The sequence below is a fragment of the Phyllobates terribilis genome, unplaced genomic scaffold (genome assembly GCF_046119375.1).
Source record: "Phyllobates terribilis strain yellow unplaced genomic scaffold, ASM4611937v1 Scaffold_3__8_contigs__length_932513732, whole genome shotgun sequence".
NCBI classification, from domain to species: Eukaryota; Metazoa; Chordata; class Amphibia; order Anura; family Dendrobatidae; genus Phyllobates; species Phyllobates terribilis.
Window position 1 is genome coordinate 204,512,407 of NW_027362763.1, and position 19,012 is coordinate 204,531,418.

At 45.7% G+C, this 19,012-nt stretch overlaps 1 protein-coding gene across 1 annotated transcript in view; it reads left to right on the forward strand.

Annotated features, from left to right (window-relative positions):
* The window catches only part of FARP2 (FERM, ARH/RhoGEF and pleckstrin domain protein 2), a 110,070-nt gene that overhangs the window by 23,800 nt on the left and 67,258 nt on the right, over positions 1 to 19,012 (forward strand). Inside the window, exon 3 of the mRNA XM_073674547.1 lies at positions 16,106 to 16,210. Coding sequence (XP_073530648.1) covers positions 16,106 to 16,210 — 105 coding nt within the window. The remainder of the gene's footprint in view (positions 1 to 16,105; positions 16,211 to 19,012) is intronic.

Genomic DNA, 19,012 nt, shown 5'->3' on the forward strand with positions numbered 1-19,012 from the left:
AGGTTTCCACGGTCGGCGAGAGTCTGATATGTTGGGGTAGAGAGTTCCAGAGTAGGGGGGAAGCACGGGAGAAGTCTTGTATACGAGTGTGGGAGGAGGAGATAAGAGGGGAGTAGAGCAGGAGGTCTTGTGAGGATCGGAGGTTGCGTGCAGGTAAGTACCGGGAGACTAGGTCACAGATGTATGGGGGAGACAGGTTGTGGATGGCTTTGTATGCCATGGTTAGAGTTTTGAACTGAATTCTCTGGGCAATAGGGAGCCAGTGAAGGGATTGACAGAGAGGAGAGGCCGGGGAATAGCGGGGGGACAGGTGGATTAGTCGAGCAGCAGAGTTTAGGATAGATTGGAGAGGTGCAAGAGTGTTGGAAGGGATGCCGCGGAGCAGGAGGTTGCAGTAGTCGAGGCGGGATATGATGAGGGCATGCACTAGTGTTTTTGCAGAGTCTTTGCTGAGGAATGCACGGATCCGGGAGATGTTTTTGAGTTGGAGTCGGCAGGAGGTGGAAAGGGCTTGAATATGTGGTTTGAAGGAGAGATCAGAGTCCAGGGTTACCCCAAGGCAGCGAGCTTGTGGGACTGGGGAGAGTGAACAGCCATTGACGTTGATGGATAGGTCGGATGGGGGATGTGAATGAGAGGGTGGAAAGATGATGAACTCTGTTTTATCCATGTTGAGTTTTAGAAACCTGTCGGAGAAGAAGGATGAGATGGCGGACAGACATTGTGGGATTCTGGTTAGTAGGGAGGAGATATCGGGTCCAGAGAGGTAGATCTGTGTGTCGTCAGCATAGAGGTGATACTGAAAGCCGTGAGACTCTATGAGCTGTCCCAGGCCGAAGGTGTAGATGGAGAAGAGCAGGGGTCCTAGAACTGAACCTTGGGGGACACCGACAGATAGGGGGCGAGATGAGGAGGTGGTGCGTGAGTGGGAGACGCTGAATGTCCTGTCTGTTAAGTATGAGGAGATCCAAGATAGAGCCAAGTCCGTGATGCCAAGAGATGAGAGAATCTGGAGTAAGAGGGAATGGTCCACTGTGTCAAAGGCAGATGACAGGTCCAGAAGGAGGAGGATGGAGTAGTGTCGCTTGGATTTGGCATTTAGTAGGTCGTTTGTGACTTTGGTCAGGGCAGTTTCAGTCGAGTGATGCGGTCGGAAGCCAGATTGTAGACGGTCGAAGAGGGAGCAGGAGGAGAGGTGGGAGGACAGTTCAAGGTGGACATGTTGTTCTAGAAGTTTTGAGGCAAAGGGGAGAAGTGATATGGGGCGGTAGCTGGTCAGAGAGGAAGGGTCAAGGGAGGGCTTTTTGAGGATGGGTGTGATTGCGGCATGTTTGAAACATGAGGGGAAGACTCCGGTTGTTAGTGATAGATTGAAGAGGTGGGTTAGGGTTGGGATGAAGACTGAGGTGAGGTTAGTGATGAGGTGGGATGGGATTGGGTCAAGTTCGCAGGTGGTGAGGTGTGATTTGGAGAGTAAAGAGGAGACTTGACCTTCTGTAATGGTGGAGAAGTGGGGTTTGGAGGAGGATGGTTGAGAAGATATGAGGAGGGGTTGTGTGGACTTTAGGCCAAAGTTTTGTCTGATGGTGTCAATCTTCTGTTTGAAGAATGAGGCAAAGTCGTCGGCTGAGATGAGAGAAGAGGGAGGAGGTGCTGGGGGACGAAGGAGAGAGTTGAAAGTGTTAAATAGCTGTTTAGGGTTGTGAGGTAGGGAGGATATGAGAGATAAGAAGTAGGTTTGTTTTGCTGTAGTGAGTGCGGACTTGAAATTAGTGAGGGATTGCTTGAATGCGATGAAGTGCTCGATGGAGTGAGACCTTTTCCATCTCCGCTCCGCAACCCTGGAGGCCCGGCGCAGTTCTTTGGTAAGTTTAGTGTGCCAGGGTTGCCTGTTGAATGTGCGAGGTGTGGTGTGTGTGAGAGGGGCAATCGAGTCTAGAGCTGCAGCTATTGTGGTGTTATATGAAGCAGCAGCAACGTCTGCATCGTGCAAGGAATTTATGTCTGTGAGAGGAAGGAGGGATTCAGAGAGAGAGTGTAGGTCAAGGTGTTTGAGATTTCTGCGAGGGTGTGTGAGTTTGTGGAGTGGGGATTGTGCACCCGGAGAGGAGAGGGTAGAGAATGTGAGGAGGTTATGGTCAGAGAGAGGGAGTGGTGAGTTAGAGAGGTTAGATAGGGAACAGAGGCGGGTGAAGATGAGGTCCAGTGTGTGGCCATCTTTGTGGGTGGGTGTGGAAGACCATTGAGTGAGTCCAAAGGAGGAAGTGAGGGATAGGAGCTTAGAGACAGACGAGTGGGGAGTGTCAATGGGGATGTTGAAGTCACCCATTATGATAGTGGGGATGTCAGTGGAAAGGAAGTGAAGCAGCCAGGTAGTGAAATGGTCTAAGAAGGTGGTGGCTTGCCCTGGGGGTCGGTAAACGACGGCCAGTTGGAGGTTGGAGGGGGAATAGATGCGCACACAGTGCACCTCAAAAGAGGGGAGTGTAACGGAGGGTGGCAGTGGGATTTTGGTGAAAGCGCAGAGTTCCGATAGGAGGAAACCTACGCCTCCACCATGTTTGCCATTGGGGCGGGGGGTGTGGGAAAGGTGGAATCCGCCATATGAAAGGGCAGCTGGGGAGGCTGTGTCAGAGGGGGTGAGCCAGGTTTCAGTGATGGCGAGGAAGGAGAGTTTGTTTGTAATGAAAAGATCGTGGATGAAGGAAAGTTTGTTGCAGACAGAGCGAGCGTTCCATAGAGCTCCTGTTAGTATAGCTGAGGAGGTGGGTATTAGTTGGATGGGTATGAGGTTAGAAGGGTTGCGACAGTTTGAGGAAGGTCGTGGATAGGAGGTAGAAGTGACTGTGGGGATATGGCGAGGAGGACCAGGATTTGGAGAGATATCTCCAGCAGTGAGGAGGAGCAGAGAAAGTGTTAGCAGGTGGGAGCAAGAGAGAGCATGAGGTGGCTGTCTGTGTTTGGAGATCCAGGATTGAATGCTGAGGAATAATTTGGAGGAGGAGGTGAGATGAATGGGGAGAATAGAGGGAGAGATGAAGAGTTTCTTACTTGGTGTAGGGATTTGAGGGGTTATTAGAAAGTGGAGGACTATAGAGGAAAAGGTGAGAGCTAACAGAAACATAGTTAAAGGAGAGTAAGTGGTCAAAGTGTTTGTTACCTGACTCCTGCCCCGACTAACTGCCTCTGAAATAACTGCCACTTCTCTCCGAAGCCACTTTGCACAAGAAGACGCGTGCACACCCCAGCACGCGTGCACCCCTTACAGAGAGTCTAAATATATAGGCCACATTAAACTATATCAGGTGTAGGGCATTGTGGGAACGGCTTGTGGATAAATTAACAGCTGGTCATTTGAACAGGAGATGGCTGGGTGATCAAAGACAGAGCCAGGACACAAGTCTCTGCAGTTTAACACCTCTAAAAATCAGATAAGGTATATAGTGGGGAAAGAAGAAACATATGTGAATATTGATTGGAGTGGGACAGCGGCAGGCACAGAAATTCTCACCCTCGTGCCTGCCGCTGACCGTGTGTAACCCGATTTAAGCCCCGTTCTCTGAACGAGGCTCAGTAGGGCTACTCACAGTCAGTGTCAAGCACGAGCGTGAGAAACTCTATGCCTGCCGCTGAACAGGAGAGAAATATGAAGTCTCGTTCGAACTGAGTTGACGTCAGTAAGGTTACCACAGTTCACAGCGGCCGGTTCTCACAAAGTCAGTGCGAGTGCGGGACAGTTAACATCTGATGAATGCTCCATTTCTGGGGTGGCTGAGGGCTGTTCTTATTAGGCTGGAAAGGGGTCAATATCCATGGCCCTTCCTAGCCTATTAATATCAGTCCTCAGCTGTCTTCTTTGCCCTAGCTGGTTATTAAAAATAGGGGGACCCTACATCTTTTTTTTTTTTTTTTAGGGTCCCCTCATTATTAATAAAGAGCAAAGGCAAAGCAGACAGCTGGGGGCTGATATTAATAGGCTGGTAAGGTCCATGGATATTGGGCCCCTTCCTAGACTTATAACACCAGCTCTCAGCTGTCTGCTTTTCCTTGGCTGGTTATTAAGAATAGGTGGGACCCCACATCTTTTTTTTTTTTTTTTCATTTATTTATTAGTATTTTTTATTATTAATAAATAATAAATGAAAAAAACGGCGTGGGGTCCCCCCTATTTTTAATAACCAGGTAAGGGAAAGTGGACAGCTGCGGGCTGATATTAATAGGCTGGGAATGTTATGGTTATTGGGCCATTCCCAACCTACAAATATCAGCCTACAGATGCCCCAGAACAGGCGCAGCATATTTGATGTGCCAATTCTGGTGCTTAGTCTCAACTCTTCCCGATTGCTACCACACCAGGGCAGTTGTTTTTTGGGTTAGTAATGGAGAGGTGTCAGTCAGACACCCCCATTACTAACCCAGGACAGAAAGAAAACTTTATTTGAATAAAGACCCCTCCCACACTAGCTTTCGTACACCAATTTATTAATCAAATGATCCCACAAAGTAATCCATGTTCATCTTCTTGGTCTCTAGAGCTTGTGGATACCAGTAAAGCTATCAATATGCACAGGCGCCGGCAGATTACTACTCTCATCCACGTCGCCTGCTATCAGCAAGACCAAGCGCACGATGATGACAGTAGTAGTCATCAGCCGACGCCTGACTGGCGGTAACCTTGTCACAGCCGCTAATTCACACGTTGTTCTCTGTGTGACAGCGTAGGAGCCCTCAGCGGTCCGCGATACCCATTGGCTGTCACCGGTGGTGAATTCAGTAAGGTTACCGACGGTCAGACCTGCTGTTTCCCATGCTGTCACACAGAGGACCGCGTGGTAACCGCCGGCTGTTCGGGTCCCCCATTCACTTGAAAGGGGTTCGGGTACCGTTCTGGTACCCCAACCAAACTTTTTTTCTAAAGTTCAACCGAACCCGACGAACATCCACAGGTCCGTCCATCCCTAGTCATTTGCAAACCTTGCTGCACATATTGTCGACACACTTTGGCCTTGACATTTGAACATAGGCTGATGGTATAACAGGCTCATATGGATGATGTAAGGATATTACCTCCGTAGTATGGGTATACGATGAAACATAGCACATCGAGGTACAGTAAGGCCTCATTGATTTCTGTTGCCATTGTATTAGGTAGTGTTAAGCAGATCTGCAACATGTTAGACATGCCTTATAGATCTGCAGCAGTAAAGTGTGTTTCATGTGCTTAGACTTTTCAAACACCTATTGACTTGTACTGTACTTTCCTGAGGATTTTCGGTCTGGAATCTGCACTGAGAATTCACAACAAACAGCTCGAAGGGTGTACATAGCTGTAATACAGTGGTGTGATTGGGCCCTAGATGTAATATCATTGTCTGTGTGGGTGCCAGGAGCTCATGAGAGAAAAGCTTTTTTTAACTGACCCTCCAAGAGGCTTATTATGTAGAATATGGTGGTGTTCACTTGTGTTATTGCTATTTAGGCATAAAATGTCTATTCTTTCTATGTGCAAATAGCCTCGCAATCCTAAAAGTCAATATCGACCCTTTAACGAGCCTTGCCACATGACTTGGGATAAGAAGCCAAACCAAAAACTCCATTTGCAGTCCTATATTTCAAGGGTGTTTGCCCCTCCTCAGTGCAAAGCAGGAAATCTGATTTTCTGTATGAGAGGCCTCTGACTCATGAACGTTTTTATTGCCTGTACTTGATCATGACAGAAGCTCTATAAAACTGTACATGAAGTTACCCATCCGCTAGGCACCTGTAAATCATGAAATACCTGCATACTGACAGGAGCGTAATTCTCAGAAGAGACATTCTGATATACTGTTACCATATGCCAATACCATTCTGATATAATAATCATAATAATTATATCAACATGCAGCCAAATGCTAGTAATATAACTCTTAATTCTCTGAGAGAAATGTATGCTCACATCAAAACCTAATGGCTAATGTGCATACAAAGAAGCCTGTATTGTTAAAGGGAATCTATCACTAGTTTTTGGTACGCCATCTGAGAATAGCATGATGTAGGGGCACAGACTCTGATTCCAGTGACGCATCACTGACTGGGCTGCTTTCTGCATTTTTTCTTAAATAAAATACCTGTTTTATCTTCTGCAGATCTACCAGTTCTCTGAATGCTGAGCTGTGTATAAACCCGCCCACACCACTGATTGGCTGCTTTCTATGTACACTGTGCATAGGCAGAAAGCGGCCAATTAGTGGTGGGGGCTGGTCAGAGCTCATGAATACAGAGGACTGCATGGCAGGAGGTTTACAAGTGCTTTAGTGATAATTTACTGATAAAACAGATTTTTTCAAAACTACCCTAAGTAGCCCAGTAAGTGACACATCGCTGGAATCAAGATCTGTGTCTTTACATCATGCAGCTCTCAAATTAGGTGGCAAAAACCTGGTGAGAGATTCCCTGTAAGGCTATATGCCCACGATGCAGAAATGCTCAGGATTTTTTCCTGAGCGTTTCTGCATCTCCCTGGCAGAAAAACCGCATGTGGATTGTACATGCAGATTGTACATGCGTTTTTCCTGCCAGGGACATGCGGATGTGAAGCGTTCTTCACATGCATTTCCGCATGCGGGTTGACAAGCGCTTTCCAAGCGATTTTTAGCATCACTTGGAAAGTGCTTGACAACTTGGTCACACTATATAAATCCATGCAACCAGAATTGATTTATATAGTGTTACCTTAAAGAATGTTAAAAAAAAAAAAAAATCTATACTTACCTTCTGATGGCCCCCGGAGTCTTGCTTCGCTCGGTCCTGGCTTGCCGGTAGCTCGCGGTACACCGAAGGACCTGCCGTCACATGAGTAAATGACGTCAGCGCAGGTCCTTCAGTCCACCGCGATCTGCCGGCAAGGGAAAACAAGCGCATCGGGGGCCATCAGAAGGTAAGTATCATATTTATTTTTTATTTTATTCTTTTTTTTCACAGGTTCTATGGTACCCGGGTCTGGAGGAGAGTCTCCTGTCCTCCACACCCAGGTACCATCCGCACATAGAAACGCTTGGATTCCGCATGTACAGATGCAGTGATGCGGAATCCAAGCGATTCAATGCAAGTCAATAGTGGCGAAAACGCAGCGCTTCCGCAAAATAATTGGTAGTGCTGCATTTTTTTCCGCAATGATAACCCGCAGCGGAAATTTCCGCACCATGTGCACAGCACATGTGGATTATCATTGGGGAACATGGCAGGCCTTCTACCATGCGTTTTTTAAGCATTTCTGCTGCTGCGGAAACGCTTAAAAAACGCATCGTGGGCACACAGCCTAAGGCTATGTGCCCACCATGCAGAAATGCTGCATATTTTTTCCGCTTCTCCCTGGCAGGAAAAACGCATGCGGTTTTTCCGCCAGGTAGAAGCGTTTGTCAAGCGTTTTTGCATGCATTCCTGCATGCGGGTTATCGAGCGCTTTTCCAAGCGATTTTAGCATCACTTGGAAAAGTGCTTGACAACTTGTTCACACTATATAAATCCATGCAACTAGCATGGATTTATAGTAGTGTGACCAAGTTAGTTAAAAAAAAAAAAAAAAAACGAGAATGGTAAAAAATAATAAAAAAAAAAGATTATACTTACCTTCCGATGTCCTCCCGGTGTTTTCTCTGCCGTGTCCTGTCTCTAGCACTGCTCGTGGTGGTGTGAAGGACCTGCGGTGACGTCATTGAGTCATGTGACAGTTCACGTGACGTCATTGAGTCATGTGACAGTTCACGTGACGTCATTGAGTCATGTGACAGTTCACGTGACGTCATTGAGTCATGTGACAGTCCACGTGACGTCATTGAGTCATGTGACAGTTCACGTGACGTCATTGAGTCATGTGACAGTTCACGTGACGTCATTGAGTCATGTGACAGTTCACGTGACGTCAGTGAGTCATGTGACAGTTCACATGACTCAATGACTTCATGGCAGGTCCTTCACAACACCACGACCCATACAGCAGACCAAATGAAGGGGAGAAAACACCGGGGGCCATCGGAAGGTAAGTATAATCTTTATTTTTTATTTTAAATTCTTTTTTTTACAGTTTCTATGGTACCCAGGTCTGGATGAGAGTCTCCTCTCCTCCAGACCTGGGTACCATCCGCACATTGAACCGTGTGATATCCGCTTGTGCATATGTAGTGATGCGGATGTCACGCGGTCCAATGCAAGTCAATGGCGGCGATTACGCTGCGTGTCCGCAAAATTAATGGACATGCTGCGTATTTTTGAGCGCAGCATAAATGCTGCAGAAAAATCTGCAGCATGGGCATTGACATTGCGGCTTGGGGACCATGGGGGAGGGATTACCAAGCGTTTACGCTGCGTAAATTCCGCAGCATAAACGCTTGGAAATTGCTTCGCAGGCACACAGCCTAAAGGCCCCGTCACACTTAGTGACGCTGCAACGATCCCGACAACGATACGACCTGTCAGGGATCGTTGCTGCGTCGCTATGTGGTCGCTGGTGAGCTGTCAAACAGGCAGGCTCACCAACGATCAGGGGAGCAGCGACATCGTGGAAAGAATCTTTCCACGATGTCCTGCTCTTGGTTACGAGCCTGCTGAAGCAGGAGCAAGCTGGTAACTATGGTAAACATCGGGTTAATAGGGGCACACGCGCTCCTAGTAACCCGTTGTTTATCATGGTTACCACTCTGCTACAGTGAGCGGGAGGTTACCGCACACTTTAGCAGGCTCGTAACCATGATAAACAGCGGGTTACTAAGTGCGTGTGTGCCCCTAGTAACCCGATGTTTACCATAGTTACCAGCCTGATCGCTGCTCCCACTGGTCACACACAGCGATGTGTGCTGACCAGTGGGAGAGCAACGACCAAAAAATGGTCCAGGACACTTTGCAGCGATCAGCGACCTCACTGCAGGGGCCTGATCGCTGCAAAGTGTCACACATAGCGACATCGCTGGTGAGGTCGCTGTTGTGTCGCCAAAACCGTGACACAGCAGCGATCTCGCTAGCGATCTCGCTATGTGAGACGGGGGCTTTAGTGTAAATTCTTTTACGTGGGCCCACAATTGACATATATATGGCAGTCTGTGCCTGCGTATCTCTGATGTGATTAGCCATCCATAACACTATTTGAGTTTCCCCATATCTGTATTAATCAGTTTTAAGATTACATTCACAGCCCTATGTGCAAAATTACAGCTGTGTGACTGCCGCCTAATATAAAGTGAATCCTAACTTGACGGAGCGTACATTTCTGTAGGTGACTTGCTCTTTGCTGAATATCTGCAGTTGCCATTTGGCATAAAAATGACTCTACATCATACTGCTATACTGGTGAGAATCGCCTGATGCTATCCTATAATCAGTGCAGGGTCATGAGAGAGGCCAGGCCAGCACAGCTGACCCTTATCACTACTTCCCTTGTTTCCCTGTGTGTGAATTTTCTGAGGATTGGTATATGGCTGTGTTATTGAAGCCGCCTGATGTGTCCCTGCCTGTTGTATGAGTCAGAAGGGAGGCAACATACTCCCACATAGGGTTAGGAGACAAGACTTTAGGCATGGTGTACTGATCAGACAGTTAGCAGCCGTGGATAGCTGCCCTGCCCACAATAAGCCTGTGGCAGCATGAGCGACGTTCTCCTCTTGTTTTTATGTGTTAGGTTGTTAAGGATAACAGCCAGGGGGATCGAGCAGATCCACCACTGCCACCAGTTTTTTACAGATGACACTGGGGAGAGCACACACAGATCCCATCACTGTCACCAGTTTGTAATGGATGACACTGGGGAGAGCACACACAGATCCCACCACTGCCACCAGTTTGTTACAGATGACACTGGGGAGAGACACACCTATCCCACCGCTGTCCCCAGTTTGTCAGGGAATGCAACTCCGCTGCCTCCAATCATTACAGCAATCACACAATTGACTGAGTGATGGACGCGGCCGCTTCCACTACTAGGCCGGTTATTGGGGAACTCACAGTGAGCGTATGGTATATACACCTCCAATTCTAACTCCGCAATAACAAAAGGAAACTACTAGCTGCCACCAATCGTTTATATAAGCCAATTGGATACCCCTTACAGTTAGCGAATGGCTTCAGGGATGCGGTTTTCAGAGTAAGTGGGACAGAGCTATTAAATGTTATATATTTAATTCAGAAAGGTAGGCAGTGTTTATATAAAATATACAAAGATTATAAAAAATGGGCATTAAGCAATACAATATATACAATTGCATAAAATAAAAAGGAATAACGAAAGAGAAGCACTAAACCTGATGTTGCAGAAATGGCTCTTATCTTTATGGTGGTAAGCACTCCGATTGGGAAAATGGAACACTTACAGCGAACTGTCTTCCTGAATAAGCAATGACAGATACCCAAACTCTCATTTTTATTAGATCAAGGTTATGCCCACATACTGTACCTCCCCTTTGTGAGCTCATATTGGGGCTAGTTGTGGGATGTGTTAGGTCTTTTAGCAGATTGAGATCCCCCAACATACATGATATCTTCGCCCTTAGAGGTCACAGGCAGTAGATATTGTCATGTTTCCTATTATGATTTTACCTTTCTATAGAGATGAAACATGGCATGGATAGCATCATACATCGACCGATATTAAGTTAGAAGGGTTAGAATGGTATTGCGGTGATGTGAGTGAATGCGTTATGTTTATGCCTTTGCTACGAAGCCGAAAATATTTGTCCCATAAATATCGAATCGATGCAGACCCCAATATTCATCACTGACCACTACCTCCAAAAGGTCTAAGAAAAATCATTTGAACAGAGGAAACCCCTGTACGTCTCTGCCTCAGAATAAATGAATCCCAAGCTGTGTGTCTGGTTGCCAAAGTAGATCTCCTGTTGTAATTGTATGGTCATCATATGAGGTCCCCACTTCAATGGTGGTGTAAGTGTCAGCTCCCTCTCACTTACCCAGTTATAATTAGCTTAACTATTCCTCAGTTATAATTAATCCCATATGTTCAACGTCAAGTCCTACTTCAAAGGAGGTTGAAGTGTCAATTCTTTCTCACTTTCCCAATTATAGTTAATCCTGTGTGTTCAATGTGAGGGTGATATGTCCCCTCTCCGGAGATGTCTGTATGGATTTAAATTTTTCTCTATGACATAGGTTCACATCACTTTTATGATGTACACTTAATATGTATGCCAGGAAAGCCATTGGCGTCACTGTAAGCATATCCATGGAGCTCCATCAGCCCAATGTAGGCCAGGAAAATGTGCTGATGGACTCCCGTTGGATAGTTGTGCTGCAAAAAAAATGGTTTGAAACAGTGTCATAGGCTATGCGCTTCCATAGAGCGGTATACCATTACAGAACGTATATCTTGCGGTAATAGGACTCTGTGTCATATATCCCACTGAATTCGGTGGCAGTGGGATATTCGCCGACCTTATGTGTAAAGCAGAAGCTAATAACGTGACTTGATGAGACCTCATAGGGGATGATATACATAAATTATCTTCTAAAATTTATTTGGTTTAATGTGATAAGTCATTTTATTTTGTAGAGAGACTTCAGTATTGAACAATGGAATTCGAGATCAAAACGCGTTTACGGTATCTTCATGATTACTGCATCAAATATGAGTTGAGCAAAGGATTTGAGGCTTAGATCCAGGGTGATAAGTTACGTGTGTGTAGTTGGGTCTGCTTAGTTGTGGATCATCCCTTCGTATTGACACCTATGAAATAATGGCTTCTTCATGAGGCTATACTGGTCAGTCTGCTTTTCCCACATGGTAGACTGCTTGCTGCCCTTGTAAACTGTGCTCCTAGGCTGCAGCAGGAAACAACTGTGAATTCAATAGCTGCTTGATTGCTTCCTGCTTAGATCCGGCCTCAGAGGGAAAGTGAGGAGGACCATACACACCCAGATAGCAGAGGATGGATGTAATGTGATGAGTGTGATGGGAGAACGTCCGGTGTTGAGTGGGTTTTTTTTTTTTTTGTACTATAAATTGTATTAAAGTTAAGAGCTATTCATTGCTGCTTTTTCATTGCAGTAGAGTAATCTGCATGCAGAGAAAGGGAGCGCAGATCATTATTAAAGGGTTTTTCTATGAAAAAGAATACGGTATAAATTAACAGAACCTTTAAAAATTTAGCTGTTTAGCAATATGAATGCATACTTTTTTTTTCTCTGCTGAAATATCTTACCTTGTGTGTCTACTTTCCCTGAAATATCGGTCTCCTTTCTGTAGCGAAATTCTTGGCTCTTCTGCCCTGTGCATCTATTTGTCAGTGATGTGGCCCATTCATTCTCCCTATTGTTCTTCTCTACTTGTCAGAGGCGATTGTGAGCATTCTCTACCAGGGATAAGATCACTATTGGATGGATCATTGAGGGCGCGGAAATATATTTGAAATTCCAATTGGGGTTAGGACACTGGACACAGCCAAACCTGCTTTCTGCGAGACAACGTTTCAATGAGCCTTAGCAGCATAGCATTCCTGTGGCAGGCATTAGTTTTATGGTCTTGGGTGCACCAGCTAGACAGAAATGGAGCCGAGATGGACAGTAGAGAGTTAATTCTCTCAAATGGATGCAAGAATAGTTTTTGAACACCCAGACCCCCATAACCTTTGTGCTGTACTTTGACATAGGACTGGTACTGTTGAGCATTGGGTCAGTGTCATTATTCTATGGGCACTGACTGCATGTGTGCTCGAGTGCTAATGTGCTCATACCATTGAAACTACATTTTGCCCCTCTTTCTGACCTAAAATCTTTTGTCCCTGGGGTAGAAAATGTAATTAAACAAAATCACATATTTATGTGTAGAAAGGCTCAGAGAGGGAGAACTAGAAAAAAGCAGAGACTGCTGGATATGTGGCTTTAATAAAGACTGCCTCTCTTGTGCCACCTATAGGTAGATACAATCTAAGACAATGTTCTACCTATTAAAGAGCCTTGAAACATAAATAGGGATAGCAGCCATTCCAGAGATGCACATCTGTAGACTGCAAGGCTTCTGAGTTTTTGCTCATCAGTACTCAGTAGGTTACTGGTTGTCGGAGTTTGATGCCTTTAACCCAATTTAAATTTTTCCTTCTAGTGCATATGTTTCCCAAGGTGCATTGGCTGTTTTTCCAGGTTGCATTGACGCAATAGGTCTCAACAAGAAGGAACCATAACTTCCAGAAGCTATAACTAAAGCCGGCCATACACATTAGATAGTTGTCGGTCAAACAAATTTGGCTTATCTTTCGGCAAGAGCTATCTTTGCTGAGTCATCGATACCCAGGAGCCAAGCACTTGTGTCCTCTATGAGAAAGCCATTTCCAGATGTGTCTTGTGATAGCTTATCTCTGAGAGAACAATGTGATCCGCCAAAATCAGACCTCTCTCCAACTATTACTTGTCCAGGGCTCCATACACACTAGAAGGTTGGCCGAACCCAATATCTGCGGGTTCCGCCAACATTAATCTAATGAAGCTTATGAGCTTTAAAGGTAAAGTTATTGACTATCCTTGTATGTTATGAGCATTTTCCAAGTCACACTCAGCTGGTGTCTCTGAGCTAAAGGGGTTTTCCCACGAACAAAAGTTGATTTTAATCACTAGATCTTGGAATAATAATAATTTCCACAGTTGGAGGTGTTTGAATAAAATGTTCCTGTGCTGAGATAATCTTATAAATGTGCCCCTGCTGTGTACTGTGTAATGGCTGTGTCTGACCGTACAGGGACATGGTCTGATCATACCACATCTCCTGGGCAGCAGAGGAGGAAGCAAGATTATCTCAACACAAGAACATTTTATTTAAACGCATTCAATTATGGAAATTATTATTCCAAAATCTAATGATTCAAATCAACTTGTGGGGAAACCCTTTTAAGCCTCACATGCTTCATTCCACCGACGGCACATTTATACCTTACATTCTATGGTGCTTTTCAGTTTTTTACTGACCAGTGATCCACATAAATAAAGCGAAGAGACACATCCAAGTTTGATTTGGTTTGCAGCCCAAACTTGATCATGTAAATGAAGGGGTTACAAAACACAGATATCACACAGATGCATCCATGTACTGTGTGTTTTTCATTGACTGATTCAAAGGAGAATTTTTTTTATTTTTTTTTGCATATGAGACAATGAATAACACGAGGGTAGTAAAAACAGAAACATTAAACATTGACCGAAAATAAATTAAAATTGGATCCAGATACTGATGACACACATCTGTTTTATTGTAGATAAGCAAAACGATAACTGACAAAAAAATGACATATACTAATGCTTTCATATGTGATCACTGTACTTGTCCCCATCCAGATCACTGAGCATCTGATTAAAATGCAGAAAGTGTTAGTGGCTGTAGGGGGGTTAACACGGTGGAATTTCTCTGGCCTCGTACAGGCAGATTCTGTTATTTCCATTTGCAGGAGAATTTTCTGAATTCCAGAGAGAATTGTGTCCAGATGCTAAAGACCGCACCGTCTCATAGTCCAAAGTGTAATCCTCCTTGCTCGTCTTAGGTCCCTTTAGCTACAGAAAATCTAAAGGATCCAAAACTTTTTGTGATTACCCAGTGACGATTCATTCACATTTTTTCATTTTAGTGTGACTTATGAATTGTTGACAGTGCTATATATATTTTACCAACATTAAAGGGAGCCAATCCCTTGTTTGAACCTCCTAAACAAATCTCACGGCTGTGTGCATGCTGCTTATACTACTGTCACAATACCAGTGTGGTGCCAGAAGAGTAGGGATGTCTGTGAAAGTGATTTAAAGGGCATCTCTCAGTATGATCAAACTCCACCCTGCCCCCACAAAATACGTATTTGGGCATGTAGGTCTTGGAAATGTAAATCCATCTACATCCTTATATGATCTGTTCCTGCATTCTGGGTAATTAGCATTTTAATTAATATGCAAATGAGACATTAAGTGGTCTGGGCATGAATGAGCACTTAAGAAGCCACTGCTTCCTAAGGTTGTTTCTCCACCCAGCATTTACCTCTTTATCTTGATTCATAGCTTACCGCCTGATTTCCTTACAAGGCACAGAGGCAGTGATCTTATCAATCAAGCTAAAGAGACTGGTGCTGGGTGGGGATACATGTAGTGGCTCCTTATAGGGGCTGTCTGGCCTTAGATTGACTGCAGACTTGTACCCTATGTGAGTGCAGACTTGTGAATCCTCACAGCGTGCACAGTGCGAACAGTGAGGATTCTCCGTGGGGTGCCAGCAGTAGGACCCCCAACAATCTGGAAGTTATCACCTATTCTGGGGATAGCCAGAACACCCCTTTAAGCAAAATCATAAAAATAGATCCTGATACTTTATTTTTCTATCATTACTTTTATGTTGTAGAGTTTGGAGTCATTTGTGTCATGAGAGAGGTTTATAGGTAGCAATTATTGTGAGCTTCATATGGAAATGACCAAATGAGCTGTTCAAAGGGTGAAATTCACATGTAGCACATAATTCTGTCTGCGGACTGGGGACTATGTTCAACATTTGAACTTTGTTCAGCCTTTTCTGAGCTTTTGGATGCCAGTGCAAGAGCAGATATAACCATCAGCATTGGGCATTATTCACACATCCGTGCCCTCAAATTGTTTTTTTTCTCATTCATCCTATTGATATTCCGTTTTTCATTTTGCGTCCGTTTTACCATCTGTAGATCATCAGGGGTTTTGATTTTTCTTTCATTTTGCAATGGTTGGTGGCTCGTTAAGCTTCTGGTAGAAATCTGTTATTGAACCCTGACTTGAATGGGTGAGTTCTGTCCCCAAAATGGGCCAGAATAGGACATGTAATATCAGTCAAGAAAAAAAAAAGTGAGTATTGCTATAGAATATAAAAACCCTGGTGTTGAAGTGAGGCCTATGGATGCCACCTGGTCTCATCTCACTACTTTTCCTGACTTTTCTCCACATATGTTGAGTTAGATTGTATTGAATGAAGTGCGGTGACAGTCCCCTAAAGGATAACCATTTGCAGGGACTTTTTACTATTGAATGGGCGAGATATTGGGAAAAGAATCTGATCTCTTATAAGGTCATGTAGCATAATGTTTCGGGACTCTGTTTCCTAATAAATCTCTTTTTGTTTTTTTTTCAGCCAAAGACCACGGGGCAGACGCTGCTGAGCCAAGTATTCACCCATCTGAATGTGGTGGAGACTGACTATTTTGGCATTGAGTTCCAGACTGCACAGTCTCAATGGGTATGTGATGTTTTCCCCTTCTCCCATGACAGCACCACCTGAGAGAGAGGGTATCCGCCCACCAAGGACAGGAACCTACTGAATGAAAAGGCGGTACCTCTCTTCCGCATCAGTTTTGGTTCCTGTCCTTGATGGGAGCCTCTCTAGGTGGTGCCTCGCCTACCTGTTCGTGGGATCTGGAGTTGGATCCCGGGATCGATGTGGCCTGGAGGCCGTGAAGAAGCAGCAGATGAGTCCTCTGTTCCCATCCCCATCTTGCTGGTACCTGGGTCTGCGTGCCGGGTAGGGGTGCCTTCCGGGGTCCTCTCCCGCGTGCGCTGGGTCATGCGGCCGGGTCTGCGCACGCACGGTGGCTGGGCGCGCCGGCAGGCAGGCCTTCCGGGCTGCACACGTGCAGGGTTGCGTCGCGCCCAGTGACGTTGCGCGCCGGAAGTCCGGGCTGCGCACGCGCGGGGTCGTGTCGCGCCCTAGTACGAGTGCGCCGGAAGCCCGGGTCAGCGCTTGCGCGGGGTGCGATGTCCAGGGACATCCCCGTTTGCAAGCGCGCCGGGAGCCGCTGGGTCTGCGGCGTACCGCGCCAACTGGCATGAAGAAAAAAAAAAAAGGGAATGTATATTTATTTTAGTGAAAAATGTTAAAAAAAAAAAAAAAAAAAAAATATATATATATATATATATATATATATATATATATATATATAAAAAGGAATATGAGATAAAATTACAGCTCCTACGTTAAGCAAAAAGAGAGCGCACACTGCTGCCGGAAGGGGAGGGGCCCAAAGGAGGTGGAGCCACCTTATGCTTTAAAAGGATGGGAAGCAGTCAAGATGGCGGTGTTTGCATCCCTGTCATCATGAGTGAGGAGCCGCAGTCACCTGGGCCGCAGCTGTCACCGCCGCAGGAGGAACAGCAGCAGCCACAGCCACCTAAGCAGCGTAAAGAGCTCAAGCAAAATGTGAGACAACCGGAGCATCGGGAGTCTTCCCATCATCAGACACAGCAGTGGGGGTCGTACGAGTGCCACCAGAACCGATCAGAAGAGATCTCGTGAATCCACCTCCGCCAGATGGGAACCTTCATGTGAACGGCAACCACCGCCTCCGGTACCCTAGTCTGAACTGCAGTGTGGTGAGTGATCTTCGTGAAGGTTCACCTTAGTAATGTGCTCTTCTCTGTTTTTTCTCTTTTCTCTCCTTTCATTTCTTTCTGCTTGTTAGGAACCAAAAAAGTGTAGTTCCAAGAATAAGAATAAGGAGTGTGCATTATGTAAAGTTAGCCTTTCCAGCTCCAACGCTAAAAACCTTTGCTCTGATTGTATCCAGAAAACTATAACAGAGGAGTCCCCTAGTTTTTCTGTGGATTTAAAAACCTTGATCCAGACGGAGGTCAGGGATTCCTTAAAGAGCTTGACCTCTCGTAAGAGGAGGAAGCAGAAACGGGTTTCCTCGGACTCAGAGGAATCAGAGTCTCGTTTCACGAGGGAATATCCTTCCCCCTCTGACCTCTCTTCATCGTCATCATCAGAGTCTTCGGATGATGATGGAGGGGGGTAGGCCTTGTTTTTCGGTGGACATTACTGAAAGATTGGTCAAGGCTATTAGAGTGACTATGGGTATTGCTGATGCCAAAGCTCCCAGAACAGTTCAGGATGTCATGTTCGGGGGCTTAGATCAGAAGAGGAGACGCACATTCCCAGTTAACGAGAGGATCAAGACTCTTATAGATAGGGAATGGAAAAAAACAGAGAGGAAAGGCCAGAAGATGCAGCTAAGTGGGACAAAACCCCTAAAATTCATGTGGCCATCGCGAAGTCCTCGAAAAGATCCACACTGCCCTTTGAGGATTTGGGGACCCTAAAAGATCCGCTTGATAAAAAGGCGGAGTCTTTTCTTAAACAGGCCTGAGAGTCATCAGCAGGGGCTCTGAAACAGGCAGTGGCAGCCACCTGCACCGCCAGGTCTATGATGATCTGGCTTCAACAGTTAGAGGACCAGATCAAAGTGAATGTCTCTAGAGAGAAAATTATGTCGGGTCTTCCTCTTTTGCAGGGGGCGGCTGCATTCCTTGCAGATGCATCGGCAGATTCAGTTAGGCTTGCTGCCAGGTCAGCAAATCTTTCTAATGCAGCCCGTAGGTCATTATGGCTCAAGAGCTGGCCAGGGGATGTGCAGTCAAAATCTAAACTCTGCTCAATCCCTTGCTAGGGGGACTTTCTTTTCGGGAAGGCCTTAGATGACATCTTGGATAAGGCCACGGACAAGAAACATGGGTTTCCCACTGTGTCTATTCCCCGATATAAAGGCTCTTTTCGGAAGAGGAAATACAATCGAAGCAAGTTTCCCAGAGACCAAAGTGGTTGGAGAGACAGGAAGCCGAATAACAGAGGCTTCATGTTCGGGGGTCCATCCTCCGAGAATAAGAAAGCCCCTACGTGATGGACCTCCCCAGGTGGGAGGAAGGTTGTCCCACTTCCTTTCCACCTGGGAAAAAATCTTGTCCAGTGCTTGGATTTTAGGGATAATCAGGAGGGGGCTGAAGTTGGAGTTCAAAAACATTCCCAGAAACACCGTCAGTATTTCAGCCCCCAGAGGCATAAGGGAGCAGATGGCCCTGCAGCAGGAGGTACTCACTCTTGTTGTGAAGGGGGTTCTGGTAGAAACACCTGTACCCGAGCAAGGGAGAGGGTTTTACTCAACTCTCTTCATGATAAAGAAGACGGGTGGCTCCTTCAGAACCGTTGTCAACTTGAAGAAGCTGAACGACCATTTGAATTACAGACCATTCAAGATGGAATCAATGA